We start from the raw sequence: 18,038 nt of genomic DNA, 5'->3' as shown, positions 1-18,038 counted from the left end.
TTGAGTGACTCCTAGCTCTTGTGTTATGAGAAGTAAATAACTTGTCATTTGCTCCATACCTTTTCATTATTTTAAGGATCTTTATTTTATTCCCCATCAGTCATCTCTTTTCCAAGCTGAACAGTTCCAATCTTTTTATCCTCTCCACACATGGAAGCTGCTCCATACCTCTAATCAGTTTTGCTGTACTTGTCTCAACCTTTTCCAGCTCTAATATATCTTTTTTTGAGATGGGGTGACCAGAACTGCACACAGTAGTCTAGGTGTGGGTGTACCATGGATTCATAAAGTGGCATTATGATATTTTCTGGCTATCTATCCCTTTCCTAATGGTTCCGAAAAATTTATTAGCTTTTTTTTTTTTGATTTGCTGATGCACATTGAACAGATGTTTTCACAGAACTAAGCACGATGACTCCAAGTTCTCTTTCTTGAGTGGTAACATTTAGACCCCAACATTTTGTATATATAGTTGGCATTATATTTTTCCAATGCGCATTACTTCGCACTTATCGACACTGAATTTCATCTGCTATTTTGTTGCCCAGTCACCCCATTTTGTAAGATCCCTTTGTAACTCTTCACAGTCTGCTTTGGACTTCACTATTTTGAGTAATTTTGTATTGTCTTCAAATCTTGCCATCTTACTGGTTACCCCTTTTTCAGGTCATTTATGAATATGTTGTTGTCCCAGTACAGATCCTTGCGGGACCCTGCCATTTACCTGTCTCCACTGTGAAAACTGACCATTTGTTCCTACCCTTTGTTTCCTACTTTTTAACCATTTACCAATCCATGAGAGGACCTTCTCTCTTATCCCATGAGTGCTTACTTTTCTAAAGAGCCTTTGGTGAGGGATCTTGTTAAAGGCTTTCTGAAAATACAACACACTAAATCCATTGGGATCACCCTTGTCCACGTTTGCTGATACTCTCTCAAAAAATTCTAATAGATTTTAGATCTAATAGATTTTTCTCGTTCTTTATAGGTACTGCTGTTAGAAATTCTCAACGTAGTATCCAGTTTCAACTGTATTAGGGTCTGAAATTCAGATAAGCAGTATTTACTACTGGTCAGAGCAAGATATATGCAGTTCTCCTGCGTTCTAGTCCTGAGCCTATTAATGATACACTGTACGAATGTGAGTCATTTAACACCTGTGCCTCTGTTTCTCCAATAGTAATATGGAGATGATGATTATCTTTCAGGGATGTTAGAAGCCTGACGAGTAAATGAGAGAGAGAGAGAGAGAGTGTGTGTGTGTGTGTGTGTGTTTAATAAATGCTTTGAGATCCTTGGATGAAAGCTTCTGTATAAATTCAAAGTATTTTATGCTATTGGTGTAAAATTGTACAGTATTTTCCAACTAGCTACATGGAGAGCATAGGAACAAAGAAGGATACTTACAGATCTACCACTTTCTTCTGTGTTCAGAATCATTTAGTGAAGAATTCTGAACGCTTTGTAGGAGATGGAAAGGCAGTCGTATTTTCCTCTCATTCTTACCTTTTATAAAATAAATGTGAATACACTACAGGCTACATAGTTTCCTACGATACTAAGGTGTTGTCTAAACACTATACCCTATTTGTGTGGTTGAAGTGGTACAGCTGCCTTAGTGTGGATTCAGTTATGCTGGAGCGGCTTATTTCTACATGGCAATATGCTATACTGCTATAAGGCACCTATACACACTAAGGGTTTTACCCATATAATTATTTTGGTAAAAAACATGCCTCTCATCAACAAAGTTATACTGGTACCAAATATTTTGTGTTTATAGCGCGTAAGCCAATGACTCAGTAAAGGTAAAAATTTCTATCAGGATCTCAGAATTTCCATTCAGTTCAGAGCTATCTGGGTGCACAAATAAAGTATGCAAGCTTAGGCTTGGGTCTTTGAGGCATACAACCTCGGTGGAACAATGACAGCTCTGTCAATGTGATGTATTATTGTAATGATCCATGCAGACAGCAGCTCCACCAGTAGGTGGTGCTATATCTTTCTCTTAGTGTTTTGATATCATGATTGTGACCGAGATGGCAATTTCCTGCAATATCCTTGAAAAACCTAATTGAATTACGTTTAAATATCTCTGGGGGTACATTGTATTAAAGGCAAAGTTTATGTATTATTGTGGGCCAGGATAGTATGTAACCTCTTTGCGGGGGAGATGTGATCCAAGGCCTGGAAGTTAAAAGGTCTCACATTTTCAATATAGACAAGGTGGGTGAATCTTTTATTGGACCAACTTCTGCAGAGAGAGAGAGAGAGATGCCTTTGAGCCACACAGCTCTCCTTCAGGTCTGAAAACATGGTTAAAATATTGAAAATATGATAGTCAATAACAGACTTCTGGAATAATACATGGTAAATGGATTTCCTGGGGAATACCTAGGGGGAGGTTAATGCAAATTCCCCACCTCTGGTTATGCAAAAATCCTGCCTGTTGAAGCTACACCAGGAGGAGAAGGTCTTTGCAGATTACTTGTTTCTGGAGACTGGAGATCAATGTAGCTGCTGGTGTCTCAAAGCCTCTCGCCGGGGCAGAGTTCAAGAACTGTGAAGCAGACCAGTCACTAAAAAAGCTAGGCGGTAACTTGACTGAAGCATCTGTAGAAGGCGACAAAAAGAAGCAATTACAATAGCTGCTCTTATGGTATGCATGTGTGTTCTCTAGGAATGATGAAGAATTTGGGAGATATGATCAGGTGCAACATTGGACTGTACTTAAGCCAGAGTGTGTTCCTGTGAGGCAACCCCTCTGTCAGATTCCCCTGGCATATCAGGAAAGAAGCTAAATCACATGCTGCAGGATTGCCTGACTGAACAATAGGAATCACCTTAAACATTCCCAGTTGTAATTGTGAAAAAGCCCAATGGAGACTGGAGGATAGGCATTGAACTGGCTATTAATGAAGTCTCCTGTAGTCAAGATAGGTACCCATCTCCCCATATAGTAGACAGCCTGGATAAAATGTCAGGAGCAAATATTCCAGTATCATTTTGATACCTGGATAACATCAGATGAAAGTAGCAACTGACTATCAAGAAAAAACAGACCCTCTGACACCCTGTGGATTGTTTCAATTCTGAAGCATGCTTTTTAGACGCATGAATGCACTAGGGATGCTTCAGAGGGTAGTAAATGATCTAGCCCAAGTTCAGAGAAATGAAGACATCCTCATGAACTTGGATGACTTCATTTCTTTCCATAAAACACAGGACGAACATCTAGTAGGAGTGGAAAGGATTCTAAAGCCTATTAAAGTGTTTAAACTTGCAGGAAAGAAAGCCCACACCCCCAGCCAGAGCCCTCACCTCCCTACACCTCAACCCCCTGCCCTAAGCCCCCTCCTGCACTATGAACCTCTCCTCCCCAGCCCCACCCCAAAGCCCTCACCCCTGCACCCCAACCCTCTGCCCTAGCCTTGAGCCCCTCCCAAACCCCTCATCCCCAGCCACACCTCAGAGCCCTCACCCTCCTGCAGCCCAATCCACTGCCCCAGCCCTGAGCCGCCTCCTCCACTGTGGAACCCCTCATCCCTGGCCCCATTCTTTGCTTAGGAGTTGGCATTTCTTTCCTTTGTTCTTTATAAGTGGTTCTTAGTCTAGCACCCACAGCAATGCACCCCATCTGACTTGTAGGCCTTGTCTGCACTGGGTTATTTTACACCAACATAGCTGCATTTGTGCAAGCCCCTAGTGTAGAGAATCCATGCCCAGTTAACCATGACTTGTGCTGGCACAGTTTCTCAGTGTGAAACCCCATTGTGGACAAGCCCTTAGTAAGGTGACAACTCCGCTTTATCTAAAAAATTACTTTTATAAAAAGAAAACCTGAAGACCTCCAGAAAAATGTTCCCCCTATTATTCTTTTAAATTCCACTGAAAACACTGGTTTTACAGCAAGGTCAAATTTCCATCAAGTGTTCGCAACCCAAAAGTTACAGAACTGAGAACTTGGAAGCACATTAATTGATTTTCATTGTCCAAGATAAAAGATGCGCAGACTGTGAGAGAGTTATGAATAGGCAAAGAAATACTTGCTTTCAATATATGGCTTTCAGGCTGGCCACGTCCCCAATAACAGAGTTTCGCATTTACCTCCCTGTGCACATTAATGAAAATTTTAGATTCCTTTCATCTTGGTTACTAGTCTGAAATACTTGTATAATAGTTAAAACAACAAATCCAGTTAAATCAGTGTCCATCCCCAGTAGTAATGCTCTGCACCGCCATGTCAATAATCCAGTTCTGCCTGCTCTCCAGCCTGGGAGAGGAAAGGAATCTGAGCCCGCACCCTAACCCTCTGCCCCAGTCCTAAGCCCCCTTCTGCACCGTGAACCCCTCACCCCTGCATCCCAACCCTCTGCCCTACCCTGAGCCTCCTCCCACACGCCAAACCCTGCAGCCTCACCCCATTAATTTTGTATAATAATAATCAATGGATAAATTCTTAATAAAGTTACCCAGAGAAAAAGAACAAAAGCGACGTTATCAAGTGACGGCCTGAGCTCAACACCCAGCTTGCAACCTGAAGTTATACAAAAGAAAGATACAGCAAATCTAAAAGATAAGAAAAGGAGTTTTCATCAGTCTTGGCTATCAAGATTTACGTGGTTGGGGTACAATAACTACTTAGACAGAGCTTTTTGCTTTTGAGGGTTATTGATCTAAGTGCTTGGTTGTTTCCGTATTCAAGAGTATTAATAAAGTTGATATTCTTAGTTAAATAATTTTTTCTTACAATAGTGATATTGTGCAATATAGGAAACTGTTAAATGCTTACTGTTTCCAGTCCATTTTTACATTATATAAAAAAATATATATATCAGCTTACAAGGCGGGCGGGGCGGGACTTGGACCAGTTCTGGGCACCACCAAAAATTATACAAACCTGCCATCACTGACTGGAAGGTTCCTACAAACCTGGTGGAGTTATAGTGGTTTGTAGATATTCCACTGAACACCTCAGCAGATCTATCTTGCATCTTGTTCCCTAGACAAGTTATAGACACTTTACCATGTGTATTTGGAGCCTTCTGTTCAAGCCAAGCACACCTAGTACTTACTCTTCCACTGTATCAAATGTGAGTTGCCTCTGTCCTTCTATAGCCACATGTGACACTTGGGCTCATTTTGTACCCACTGTAATGAAACAAGTGTAGTTTTCAACAGTGGGTACTCATTCATCTTTTTTTATACATTTTCCTGCAGCTGCGTGCAAAGCTTTCATAGCAAAGGAGAAGTGGCAGGGACTCCCTGAAGTTCACTATGGACTTGGCTATTGCTATTGAATTTGCATGGATGGTGCTCAGATATCAGAGACCGGGGCAGCAGTATACAATCCTTAGAGAGCATTTATGCTGAAACTCATTATTTATTTATTTTTTTCCATTCAGTGAAACTTCATTGAAGTTTCATAGACATGACAAGCTGTTACCAACCCATACCATGGGCTTACAGGAACCAATGTTAACACTCTAGTAGTCACATCTGTCAGTTCACTGCTGGTTTCGGTAGTAACTGAGGCAGTCAAGTGCCTTTAATGTGCCCCATTTTTGTCAAACATTCAGTTTACTTCTAACTGGTGCCTGCTTATTATTGCCACCCACACCCCATAGCGCCCCCTGTGAGAGTCCTCCCATACAGCCATCCCCCTACCACCCGATCCCATAGAGCCACCCTTGGTGGGAACCCTCCCATACAGCCACTCCCCTGCCAACCTCCCACCCCATTGTGCCCCCACACAGGAACCCTCCTATACAACCATCCCCCTGTGACCCCATAGCAGCCCTATAGGAACCCTCCCATACAGCCACCCTGTGATCCCATAGTGCCCCCCTATGGGAACCCTTCTATATAGCCATCCCCCTGTCTCCCCATAGCACTCGGTATGCGAACCCTCCCATACAATCACCCTGTGACTCCATAGTGCATCCTGTGGAAACCCTCCCATGCAGCCATCCCCCTGCCAAGCCCCCACCCATTGTGGCCCCCCAATAGGAACCCTCCTATACAGCCATCCCCGTCACCCCAAAGTGCCCCCCTACGGGAACCCTCCTATACAACCATCCCCCTGTCACCCCAAAGTGCCCCCCTACGGGAACCCTCCTATACAACCATCCCCCTGTCACCCCAAAGTGTCCCCCCTACGGGAACCCTCCCATACAGCCACCCTGTGACCCCACAGTACCCCCCATGGGAACCCTCCTATACAGCTATCCCCCTGCCACCCCATAGGCGATGCCCCCATTCAGCCATCCCCTGTCACTCCCACCCCATAGCGCCCCCTGGGGGAACCGTCCCCTACAGCCATCTCCTGCCACCTGCCCGCCCACCCCCTATCTCCATCTCCCTTCTCTCAGCCCCCGGCTCCGCCTGCACTTGCCTTTGGCGCCCAACCCTGACCCCAGCGGACGGCACCACCTGTCGCACCCGGGCGGGGGTGTGAGGAGCGGACCTGAATGTGTCCACTCGCTCGCTTCCCAGCGCTGGGCTGGGACGGGAGCGCCGTCTTGGGGTGTAAGTGAGCGGCGCCCCCGCAACCTTCGCTGCCGTGCCCGTCTCGGCCCTGCCCCTGCCGCCCCTGCTCCACATCCCGAGTGGTCCGCTCCGAGGGGAGGCGGCCATTTTGTTTGTGTGTGGGCTGACGAGCGGGCTCGGGCTGCCGCGCCGCGAGGAGGCGGGGGAGGCAGCGGGGAGGCCGAGCGCGGCGGGGGCAGCCGCCGCCCCCATCCTCCGGAGACATGTACATCAAGCAGGTAAGGCGGCGGGCTCCGCGCGGCCCCCCCTGCCGGGGAGAGGGCCGGGCCTGGGGAGCCGGGGGCGGCGGGGCCCAGGCCCTAGCTGGGGGGAGCGGCTCTGGGGTGAATGCCGGGCCCTGTTGTGGGGGCCTGGAGGGCTGTTGGCAGGGGAGAGCGCCTCCGGGCCCTCCCAGTGTCTTCTGCCGGCTGGGGCCCACCGGGTGCCGAAGCCCGCGTGGGTCGGTTCAGAGCCTGCTCGGCAGGGAGGTGGGGCTGGCGGGAAGAGGGGGGAATTGTACCCGGGCCCGGAGCTCAGCCCTGCCCCATAGCTCCATGTAACTAACGTCTGTGTAAAGGAAGAGAAGTGGGCGGGGCGGGCAGCCGACAAGATGTGCCTTTGAAGGGGTAAGGAGGATGCTAGGTGGCCCAGCTGTGGCCGACTGTGCCCCGTGTAGTGGGGAGACAAGGTGGGTGGGGTAATGTCGTTCATTGCAGGGGTTCTCAACCTTTTTCTGAGGCCCACCCGAAATGTTATAAAAACGCCGTGGCCCACCTGTGCCTGTAAAAGCCAGGGCCGGTGTTAGGGGGTAGCAAGCAGGGCACTTGCCCGGGGCCCGCTACCATGGGGGGGGGTGAAGCTAACCTAAGTTGCTCAGGTTTTGGCTTCTGCCCCAGGTGGTGGGGCCCTGGGCTTCAGCCCTGAACGGTGGTGCTTTGGCTTTCTTCCCTGGGCCCCAGTGGCTCTAATGCTGACCTTGCTTAGAGCACCCCCTGAATCCTGCTCGCAGCCCCCCGGACCCTCGTTGAGAACTGATGATTTATTGGATCAACTTTTGTGGGTGAGAGAGACAAGCTTTTTAGGTTTCAGAGTAACAGCCGTGTTAGTCTGTATTCGTAAAAAGAAAAGGAGTACTTGTGGCACCTTAGAGACTAACCAGTTTATTTGAGCATGAGCTTTCGTGAACTACAGCTCACTTCATCAGCTTTTTAGGGCAGTTTAAAAGAAGGGCACAAAGCTAAGGGTGAAGAGGAGGCAGACATTGAGGAAAGAACATCAGATGTTAGTGGGAGCAAAATCATTCAGGCCCTTGAAAATAGAGATGTGTGAAGACTCAGTGTGAGGCATACAGGTGACAAGTTCTTTTCTGAGCATGACAGTGATTGAAATTTTATGCGACTGGGCAAGAGCTAAAGAATATTTGTGCGTCCCCCATAGTGTCCGTGAAGTCTTGACTGGGGAATTATTCCAGATGGCAAGTAACTTGGTTAGTCTGTTTGATGACCGTGAGTGTTTTCAGATTACTTTATAGATAAAGTAGCTGGATGTCTACATTGGAGTTATTCTTCCAAAATATGATAGACTAAGATAAAAGGTGGATTTTTACAAAATATACTAGCTAATAATTTTAATCATCTTTTAAAAAAAACACAATAACCCTATTCTAGACATACCTCATTGGGAACAAAGTATTGTTTGGAGGTAACAAACAATGTGTTACGTATTTGAGTGTTCACTAGTGTCATTCATTGAGGGTCTGGTGCTGGTTGGGGGATTTGTGGGCCAAGACTTCTCTAAGCACATTAAGAGGTGCTGGAATCATTGCTGATGTTTGTCAAGCTCTCCATTCAGGAGTGCAAAATAAACCCACTTCTTTCAGAAAAAAACTGTTTAGAGGCCTTTTCTCATTAAAACCATCTGTTCAGACTGAGAAATTCTTAAATTGTTGCCGTCTCTGATTTTTTTGGGGAGGGGGGGATTGTTTATTAGGCAAATCCAGCAAAACCTGGAGTCCTTAGTTCTAAAACCAAACTAACTGGGTTAATAAAATTCAAGAGTAAACATGCCCAGTTTTTTAAACTTGTAGGTCTAGTTTTCTAAACCTTTTATCATTTTGGTTGCTTCTCTCTGGACTCTCTCTCCAATTTATCTGCATCTTTTCTAAAGTGTGGTACCCAGAACTGGACACAGTACTCCAGCTGAGGTCTCACCAGTGTCGAGTAGAGCGGGTCTTACATACAACTCTTCTGTTAATACGCTCCAGAATATTAACCTTTTTTGCAACTGCATCACATTAACTCATGTTCAATTTGTGATCCCCTGGAATCCCCGGAGGCTTCACAGTAGTACTGCCACCTAGCCAGCTATCCCCATTTTGTAATTAAGAAGGAAAAATCAGATGCACAAGTGCAATTCTTTGCACTTTAATTCTAATCCTGTCTTGCAAAGTGCTTGCTAGCAATCCTTCCCGGCTTGGTGTCATTTGCAAATTTTATAAGCATACTCTCCAGTCCATTATTCAAGTCATTAATAAAAATATTGGCTTCTAATGGATGCAGGACCGACCACTTTGGGACCCTACTAGATACACTCCCAGTTTGACAGCAAACCATTGATAACTACTCTTTGGATATGGTCTTTCAGTTACAGAATCATAGAACTGGAAGGGACCTTGAGAGGTTGTCTAGTCCAGTCCCCTGCACTTGTGGCAGGACTAATTATTGAGATCATTCCTGATAGGTGTTTGTCTAACCTGCTTTTAAAAATATCCAATGATGGAGATTCCACGACCTCCTGAGGCAACTTATTACAGTGCTTAACCACCCTGACAGTTAGGAAGTTTTTCCTAATGTCCAACCTAAACTGCCCTTGCTGTAATTTAAGCCCATTGCTTCTAGTCCTATCCTCAGAGGCTAAGAAAAACAATTTTTATTCTTCCTCCTTGTAACAACCTTTTACATACTTAAAAACTGTTATCATGTCCCCTCTCAGTCTTCTCTTTTCCAGACTAAATAAACCCAGTTTCTTCAATCTTCCCTCATAGGTCATGTTTTCTAGACCTTTAATCATTTTTGTTGCTCTTCTCTGGACTCTCTCCAATTTGGCCACATCCTTCCTGAAATGTGGTGCCCAGAACTGGACACAATACTCCAGTTGAGGCCTAACCAGAGCGGACAAATTACTTCTCATGTCTTGCTTACAACACTCCTGCTAATAAATCCCAGAATGATGTTTGTTTGTTTGTTTTTTGGAACACTGTTGACTCATATTTAGCTTGTGGTCCACTATGACCCCCAGGTCCCTTTCCGCAGTACTCCTTCCTAGGCAGTCATTTCCCATTTTGTATGTGTGCAACTGATTATTGCTTCCTAAGTGGAGTACTTTGCATTTGTCCTTATTGAATTTCATTCTGTTTACTTCAGACCATTTCTCCAGTTTGTCCAGATCGTTTTGAATTTTAATCCTGTCCTCCAAAGCACTTGAAATCCCTCCCAGCTTGGTATCATATGCAAAGTTTATAAGTGTACTCTGTATGCCATTATCTAAATCATTGGTGAAGATATTGAACAGAACTGATCCCTGCGAGACCCTGCTTGTGCCCTTCCAGCATGACTGTGAACCACTGATAACTACTCTCTGGGAAGGGTTTTCCAACCAGTTTTGCACCCACCTTTTAGTATCTCCATCTAGGTTGCATTTCCGTAGTTTGTTTATGAGAAGGTCATGTGGGACAGTCTCAGAAGCTTTACTAAAATCCACACCCCTTATAGTAATTTCATCAAGACCAGATTTCCTGAGCTTCCTTATGGGAATGTCCTGTGGGGCTGTGTCAAAAAGCCTGACTGAAATCTAGTCCTTTTCCCCTATCCACTTGGCCAGGAACCCTGTAAAAGAATATTTCAGATCTATCCGTTACCTTTGCAACTGTTGTGGTGTTGATTCACTTGTTACCCTAGCACAGGGACGTGTGATGTTTAATGGCTACATTTCTTTCTTTTTGAGATGGGCCAAAGAGTAGTTAGTACTGAGCTATTTCCCATCTTCCCTGAGGGATGTGTTGTGTGAGGGTTTCATTTTGTTACCTCTCCCCTTCCCATTTTGTATGTGGCTGTTAATAAGGAGGTACTGGCTATGGTGTCTTAGTATGTTGGAGAATATTAGTTTGATATTTAAACTTCAGTGACTGGGTCAGATGAGAAAGTGACTTACTCAGTGCTTAACAGTGATTGAAGCCTGAATGTCTGTATCTCTGTATGTTAATCCATAGAAGACTTTATACAGTGGGAGATGTAGCCAGAGGAATGGTCAAGATTGTGTCATTTTTCCTGAATGAAGGGTATAGATGCTGTTTCTCAGGTTTTCAATTTAGTGGTCTGGTATCACCAATTTTTCTGGATATCCAGATAACTAGCTGTAGTTGCCAGTAGTGATGTGTGGTGTTTGTGCTCTGCAGATGAAGAATAAATTTCCTCTGTGAGAGGGCCAACTATCTGATTTCTTGTGAAGTTTTGGTCTTAACCTCTAAGCCCCTATATGTGTTGTGTCCTGTCTGCCTTAGGGATTGCTTCACTTTGTCTGATATCAGTGGAGTTGTAATCTGAAGTATCCAAGCTTACAGCACATGAGTGTAAACAAGAGTTGTTTTCCATGGCGAGTCCTTGATTCATAAACTCAGACTTACCCCTGCTGTTTGACAGAGGCTTTTAAAAAAAAAATAATTAAAGAATGAATTAGGCCATTCTCTTCCCTCCCCCATCTTCCCAATTCTTTGTCTTGTCTATTAAGCCTATAAGCTTTTGGGAGTAGGAGTGTCTTCTATTCTGTTTGTACAGTTCATAGCACAATGGGGTCTTTAGGTGCTACTGGAATACATGAGCTTTGCAGCATTTATTGTATTTTATCAGGATTTTTCAGGGTAGAATTTGAATGGGAGTTTTGTAGTAGAGGGAAAGATTGTTTTGGCAGGTCAAGAGGATTTTTCTAGTCTTTTTAATCTCATGAATTTGTGTGCATTTTTGATGATTGTATGTATGGTACCTAAGTCCCAGAATAGGTGCTTTTTATCAATTTTGAATAAATACGCAGGGATGCTGGGGTCAGAATACTGGAAAAGAAGATGCCAACAAAACTATTCTGCGTAGAAGCAGTTTTGCTTATATAATCTATTTCTTCTTTTCTTCAGTAGTGAGAATATTAGTAGGAAAACAGTATTGGTGTTTAATAGCTCGTCTGTTCCTACTAGGGTGACCAACTTTCTCATTTGTGAAAATCGGACACTGAGCACTGGAACCAGTCCCGCCCCCCGCTCCTCTTCCCCCACCTTTAGTTGATGCTCTCTCCACCTCCCTCCCCCTGCCAGCCGAGAAGAGCTCTGGGGGTGGGGTGACTGGGGCAGGACGGTGGAGGGAGAGCCATGCTACAGGGGTGGAGGGGTAACTGTGGCAGGGTGAGGGAGGGAGAGCCACGCTTGGGGCAGGACGTGGGAGCTTCCAGTACCTCTCTTCCAGAGCCGTTCCTATGTGCTCCTCCAGGCTCCAGCAGCAGCTGCTGCTCTTCCTGCCCTCTGGCAGCAGAAGATGGTTACCGTGCTGACTGGACACTTATCAGGTTCCCTTTTCAACTGGACTGTCCCGTCGAAAATTGGACATCTGGCAGCCCTAGCTCCTACCCATAGTTATAATTACCTATTTGAGACACAATTACAATTTTCAATTGAGGGAATAAGCTAGAGGGAGGAAGATGAAAACAACACCAGTGCTGTTTCTCCTACAAGTATTCTCCCTAAAAACTAGGCTGGAGAAATGTAATTTTTTAAAAGTGGGTTCTATAGTTTTCCCTTATGTCCTCCTTTTTGTCTCTCATTTCACTCAGTCTTGTATTAGGCAGACATGGGGAGAGTTAAAGACATTAGGCTTACTGGGGAGAGTTAAAGGAGTCTCCTGATGGTGTCCCTAGCCTCTGTTTGCCAGAAGCTGAGAATGGGTTACAGGGGATGGATCACTTGATGATTACCTGTTCTGTTCATTCCCTCCGAAGCATCAGGCATTGGCCACTGTTGGAAGACAGGGTACTGGGCTAGATGGGCATTTGGTCTGACCCAGTGTGGCCGTTCTTATGTGCTTTTGTGATTGGAGGGGTTTGCCTGAGATAGACATATACTCCAAAAGCTAGCTGAGTTTTTCTGGTATGTAGAGCCAGTTTTAAGATACAAATATCCTATGCACTATATTTTACTTTAGCTTACCAGACTGAAATCTCTACTACATACAAAGAAAAAAAATGTGGAACTGACAGAGTATCTGAATTTTGCAGTGTTGTTGTAGCTGTGTTGGTCCCAGGATATGAGAGAGACAAGGTGAATGAAGTAATGTCCTTCACCTGTAGAAATTGGTCCAAAAAATTTAAGCTTTTTAGCTACACAGAGCTTTTCTTCAGATTTAGGAAGGGTATTCAGAGGGCTGGTCTACACTGCCGCTTGAGTTGATGTAAATTAAGTCGCTCAGGGGGGTGACAAAATCACCCCCTGAGCTACGTAGCTTACATCGACCTAATGCGTGTCTACACTGCGTTATGTTGGCAGGAGATGCTCTCCTGCCGACCTAGCTTTCGCCTCTCAGGGAGGCGGAGTACTGAAGTTGATGGGGAGTGCTTTCCCATTGACTTATTGTCTTCACCAGACCCGCTAAATCGATACCGCTGCATCGATTGCAGCCGCGCTGTGGCCAGGGTAGACGAGCCCAGAGTGTCACAGCTAAATAGAAGATGGAACAGATTGTTTAGCATAAGTAGTTAACACACAGTCTAAGGGACCATTCATGAAGAAAATCTGCCATCTATAGCCTGGCCCTGAGATACCACAGAATAATCTCCAAGGAGAAAGTCTGCGATACACACTGTAACACAGGGGCGGGCAAACTTTTTGGCCTGAGGGCCACATCGGGTTTCGGAAATTGCATGGAGGGCCGGTTAGGGGAGGCTGTGCCAAGCTGTGCCTCCGCCCCCCCCCCCCCCCCCCCCCCCGCTTCTCACCCCCTGATGCCCCCCCCGTACTCCTGCCCCGTCCAACCCCCCCCTTCCCTGACCGCCCCTAGAGCCCCTGCCCCTGACTGCCCCCCGCTGCCCCATCCAACCCCACCTCCTTCCTGACTCTCTTCCCCCCCCCCCCCCCCCCGGGCCCCTACTCTCATTCAACTCCCCCATTCCCTGCCCTCCAACTGCTCTGACCCCATCCACACCCCCGCCCCCTGACCACCACCCCGAACTCCCCTGCCCTCTATCCACCCCCCCGCTTCCTGCCCCCTTACCACGCAGCAGAGCGCTGGTGGTGCTACAGCTGCGCCGCCCAGAGGGTTGTGCCGGTGTAGTGTAGTAAATCGCTCTCCGTAACTGCTACCAGTAGCACATTCCTACGCGGAGCAGTTTAATACAGGACACTGGCGGTGCAGCACGCTGAGGCTGCAGGTGAGGGGGAGCAGCGGGGGAGGGGCTAGGGCAAGCCTCCCGGGGCAGGATCTCAGGGGCCGGGCAGGAGGGTCCTGCAGGCTGGATGTAGCCCGCAGGCCGTAGATTGCCCACCTCTGCTGTAACATCCTTAAAATATTTTCACCAAACAAAGACGTTCCACCAGAAAAGTAGATCTCATCATGGAATAGGCTATCCAGATACCCCAAGACAACCTGCTTGAATACAGGAGGAAAAAAATCCTCTGTCTCTGAAACACTCCTAGTTGTCACCTATCGCCCCATGCTTGAATCCATACACGTTATCATTAAACAGTTACAACCCATACTTGATGAGGACTGCATCGTGAAATAAGTCGTTCCTGAACTCCCTCTTTTGGCCTTCAGAGAACCCCCCAACCTTGCCCAGCTCATCATCAGAAGCAAGCTCCACACAAACTAGGTCCCATCAACTCAGAGCAGCACAAGACCCTGCCAGAACAACAGATGTAAAACTCACAGACATATCTACATTGCTACAATGATCACTACCCCCCACTCCCATAATACACCTTTCAAGATCCATGCGTCCTACATATGCCTATCATAACATGTGCACTAAATGTCCCAATAAAAAATGTGTGGGTGAAACCAGACAGTCAGTATGCACTTGAATGAACTCACACAGAAATATAAGACAAAAGCACTATGTCACCTGTGGGCAAACACTTTTCACAAAATGATCACACCGTATCTGACCTCTCAGTCCTCATCCTCAAAGGAAACCTGCACATCTTCAAAAGATGAGCTTTGGAACTTAAATTAATAGTTCTCTGGTAGATACTAAAAATCATGGGATTAATAACGACACTGGATTTATGGCTTATTACAATAATCTGTAACCTATTAACTCCCCTTTTTGTCCTATGGCTGCCGGGGTGCTAACAGGCCACTTCTCCTTGAATGGTCCTTTAGAGTATATGTTAAATATTTATGCATAACAGGCTGAGTACCTTTCCCAGACCTGGAGAACCATTCTGTGCAGCGAAAGCTTGTCTCTTCACCAACAGGATTTGGTCCAATAAAAGATATTACTGCTCCCACCTTGTTTCTCTAATAGATCTGAGAGATATTTCTGAATTTACCGATTTGTGTGTCACCTTCAGTTAATCCCTTTCCTGTAGTTTTTGTGTGTATGTACTAAGTGAGCTCATTGGGACAAAGACCTTTTTCTTCCTGGCTGGAAAATACTTGGACTACTAGCACTATGTAAATGCACATTTTCACAAAAAGGTTAACATAAATGGTAGAAAAGGAAGACTCGATTTTATTCCATTTGAAACTGGCAGCCTTCTTAACGTTGAGAGGTTTTGATCTTGCTCACTAGTTTTAGCACCACACGCCGAAAAAGCTTACTGAGCATGTTTGTCTACTTCCTATATAGAAATAGGTCTGTAATCTATAATTTTTACATGCAGCCACTGCTCTGCTTAGAGCTTGCAAGTTGAACTCTTATGCTAAATATGCTAATTGGGGTATTAAATTAATTAATTAAAAAACATTCCTGTCCTGCTAGAACTGAGCCCTTTACTTTTTTTACTCTAACCTGTCATTGTAAGTACATCCTTTCATGTTGCTTTATGCTGTGACAGCAAGGTTGAGTTTATTTGAATATTTCCTTATTTATTATTCTTTGACCTAAATGTGTACAAGTGTACCTTCTGTGATAGAGAAAAGCTACTCATAAACTTATATTGGGGTGAGAAGTGTTTTTTTTTGAAATCTCACCCTTAATTTCTTAAAATGTACTTGGATCTGAACTGCAAGACCGGAGAGAAAAAATGACTAAATGTATTGTGATTTTTAAAAAAAATAGAAACCTATTCATTTGAGTTACAAATTTAAAATCTTGTACCTCTTTAAAAAAAACAAACAAACCTAACTTAGTTTTCTTGATTTTTAAGATTATTTTATTTGTTTATCCATCAGGTGATCATTCAGGGATTTCGAAGCTACAGAGATCAAACAATTGTAGATCCTTTCAGTTCAAAACACAATGTCATTGGTAAGTTCTTATAAACATACTACAGTATGAACTAGCATTACCTCATTTTTTATCAAGGGTCAAGTCAGTGGTCTTTATGATTTTTGAGAGCCCTTCAGATTTCAGAGGCAGTTGTGTACATATTAACTAAATTTGAAACTGTTCTCTCCAGTAATGTCAGATACGTATTACAGGAAGAATTATTATAATTTGCAGATAATTTAATTTTAATTTTGCCATAATGATTGTTCATTGGTTCTAATCTTGCAGTAAGCTTCAGTATAGGATAGGTGGACCCCTCCACCTGTGCAGAGCTCCATTGAAGTCAGTGAGGCTCCACACAGACACAGAGGTTCACCTGCATGGAGCTTGTTGTAGGATCAGGGTTGTGGAATACTTGAACTGTGTCTCGTGAATTACATTCTGGATGTCTGGTAATACCTTCTAAGGTTCAGCTTGATTAAAATACTTTGAGGGGTGTTACATATTCTGCCACTTAAAAACCGACAGACTTGAAAGAAAAATGTCAAAAAATTATTAGTAATATTGTGGTCAAATAATATTTGATGCTTCAAGTGCTAGATTTTGCACTTTGGTATATATTATCAGAAATGAGTTGTTGGTAATTTAATTGTATATTTAAAGGGCTGAGTGAATTCATTCGTGCACATTTAAAAAATTTTGTTAAATGTCACTGTGCCTGCTTATGTCACATGCATCTTGAGTCTCACCTCAATGAGAGTTTAAAAAAAAAATCATCCAGACATTTGTTTTTAAAAGAAAAATGTTGTCTTACCATTATTTCTCTCTTAAAATGTCATATCAATGTGATAGGAATATTCACAGGTGTTGATCTGATTATAGGAAACTATTGTATATGTATTGGTGTAGACCTGTTGGCTTATACCAATAGTTTCGATGCTGGTTAAATATAATTAAAGCTGTACTCTTCTTGTCAGGTGCAAAGAAATGAATGCATCAGCAAATTGAGGACTTAAATATTTGTTGTATGTGTGGATCAGTCTCAGGATCTTGTAAAATATGAGGGATTGAAACTGAAGGATCTAAGAAATGGATCCAGGGCTAAAATTGATGTAATCTGGCCAAAAGTTAGTAGTAAAAATACAGAGAATGATAATTATAATAATCTGGATTGGTTTAATATCATAAATGTTTTGGCTATAAAATGCTCTATCATAGGTTTTGTAGATCACAGTAATGTCTTTGTTGTGGGGCAGGAGGGAACTGGGGCTAGGCGCCATTCTATCTTGTTCAGGTAATGACTCCCTGATCCATCCTGTAAAAGATGCTTTGATTCCTAGAAGGTTGTATTTTGTCTAGATCTACTAAAGTTGGATTCTTAAATTCATTGCTGAATTTTCATGTATTGCCATACCATTTAATTTATTTAAATTCATGAAAACTTCTGAATTTATAACTGTTACCTTTCATGTTTAGTGGGAAGAAATGGATCTGGGAAAAGTAACTTTTTCTATGGTATGTATTACTGTTGCTACATGTAACAACTAAATGACTGAAAAGCTGTAAACTTTTTTTCTTTGTTTTACATTATGCACTTATTTAATATTAAGTTTCCTTTGTGTATTTTTTTTACATTGCAAAAGAGAGGGGAAGGGGTGGGGAAATCTTTAAAAATAAGAAGACAGGAAAATCAGGCAAGTGTAGTACCAGCGACTTTCTTTAATACTTTTAATTGAGTAAATTGTAAGTTGCCTGTGTCATAAAAACAAACACCAGAGTATTTTAGGTGAGATCAGGTAGTTGTTTTGTGAGTCTTCGGCAGTTGTGATGCTTCCCCATTGTGCTTTATCATTTTTGACTATAACTTGTGGGACACGAGCAATATAGTGTAGATTGCTTACTATCACTTATGCTGTCTCAAGGCTACATCTACATGTGGCTTTTTGGGAAATAGTTATCACCTTTTCTAACACCAGTGTTGCTTGACTGATAGCAGCTGCGGTGGTGGTGGTGGTAGTAGTATATACAAAGCTCCAAGTGCCTCC

General features: G+C 44.0%; 1 protein-coding gene across 1 annotated transcript in view; it reads left to right on the top strand.

Annotated features, from left to right (window-relative positions):
• Positions 1–6,671: 6,671 nt before the first annotated feature.
• The window catches only part of SMC3 (structural maintenance of chromosomes 3), a 47,346-nt gene continuing 35,979 nt past the window's right edge, over positions 6,672–18,038 (top strand). The window contains exons 1-4 of the mRNA XM_043551010.1: positions 6,672–6,689; positions 6,742–6,767; positions 15,957–16,032; positions 17,470–17,508. Of these exons, the coding sequence (XP_043406945.1) occupies positions 6,753–6,767; positions 15,957–16,032; positions 17,470–17,508 (130 nt within the window). The 5' untranslated portion in view covers positions 6,672–6,689; positions 6,742–6,752. The remainder of the gene's footprint in view (positions 6,690–6,741; positions 6,768–15,956; positions 16,033–17,469; positions 17,509–18,038) is intronic.

The sequence above is a fragment of the Chelonia mydas genome, chromosome 7 (assembly GCF_015237465.2).
Source record: "Chelonia mydas isolate rCheMyd1 chromosome 7, rCheMyd1.pri.v2, whole genome shotgun sequence".
Classification (NCBI taxonomy): domain Eukaryota; kingdom Metazoa; phylum Chordata; order Testudines; family Cheloniidae; genus Chelonia; species Chelonia mydas.
This window is presented reverse-complemented; position numbering and strand designations above follow the sequence as displayed.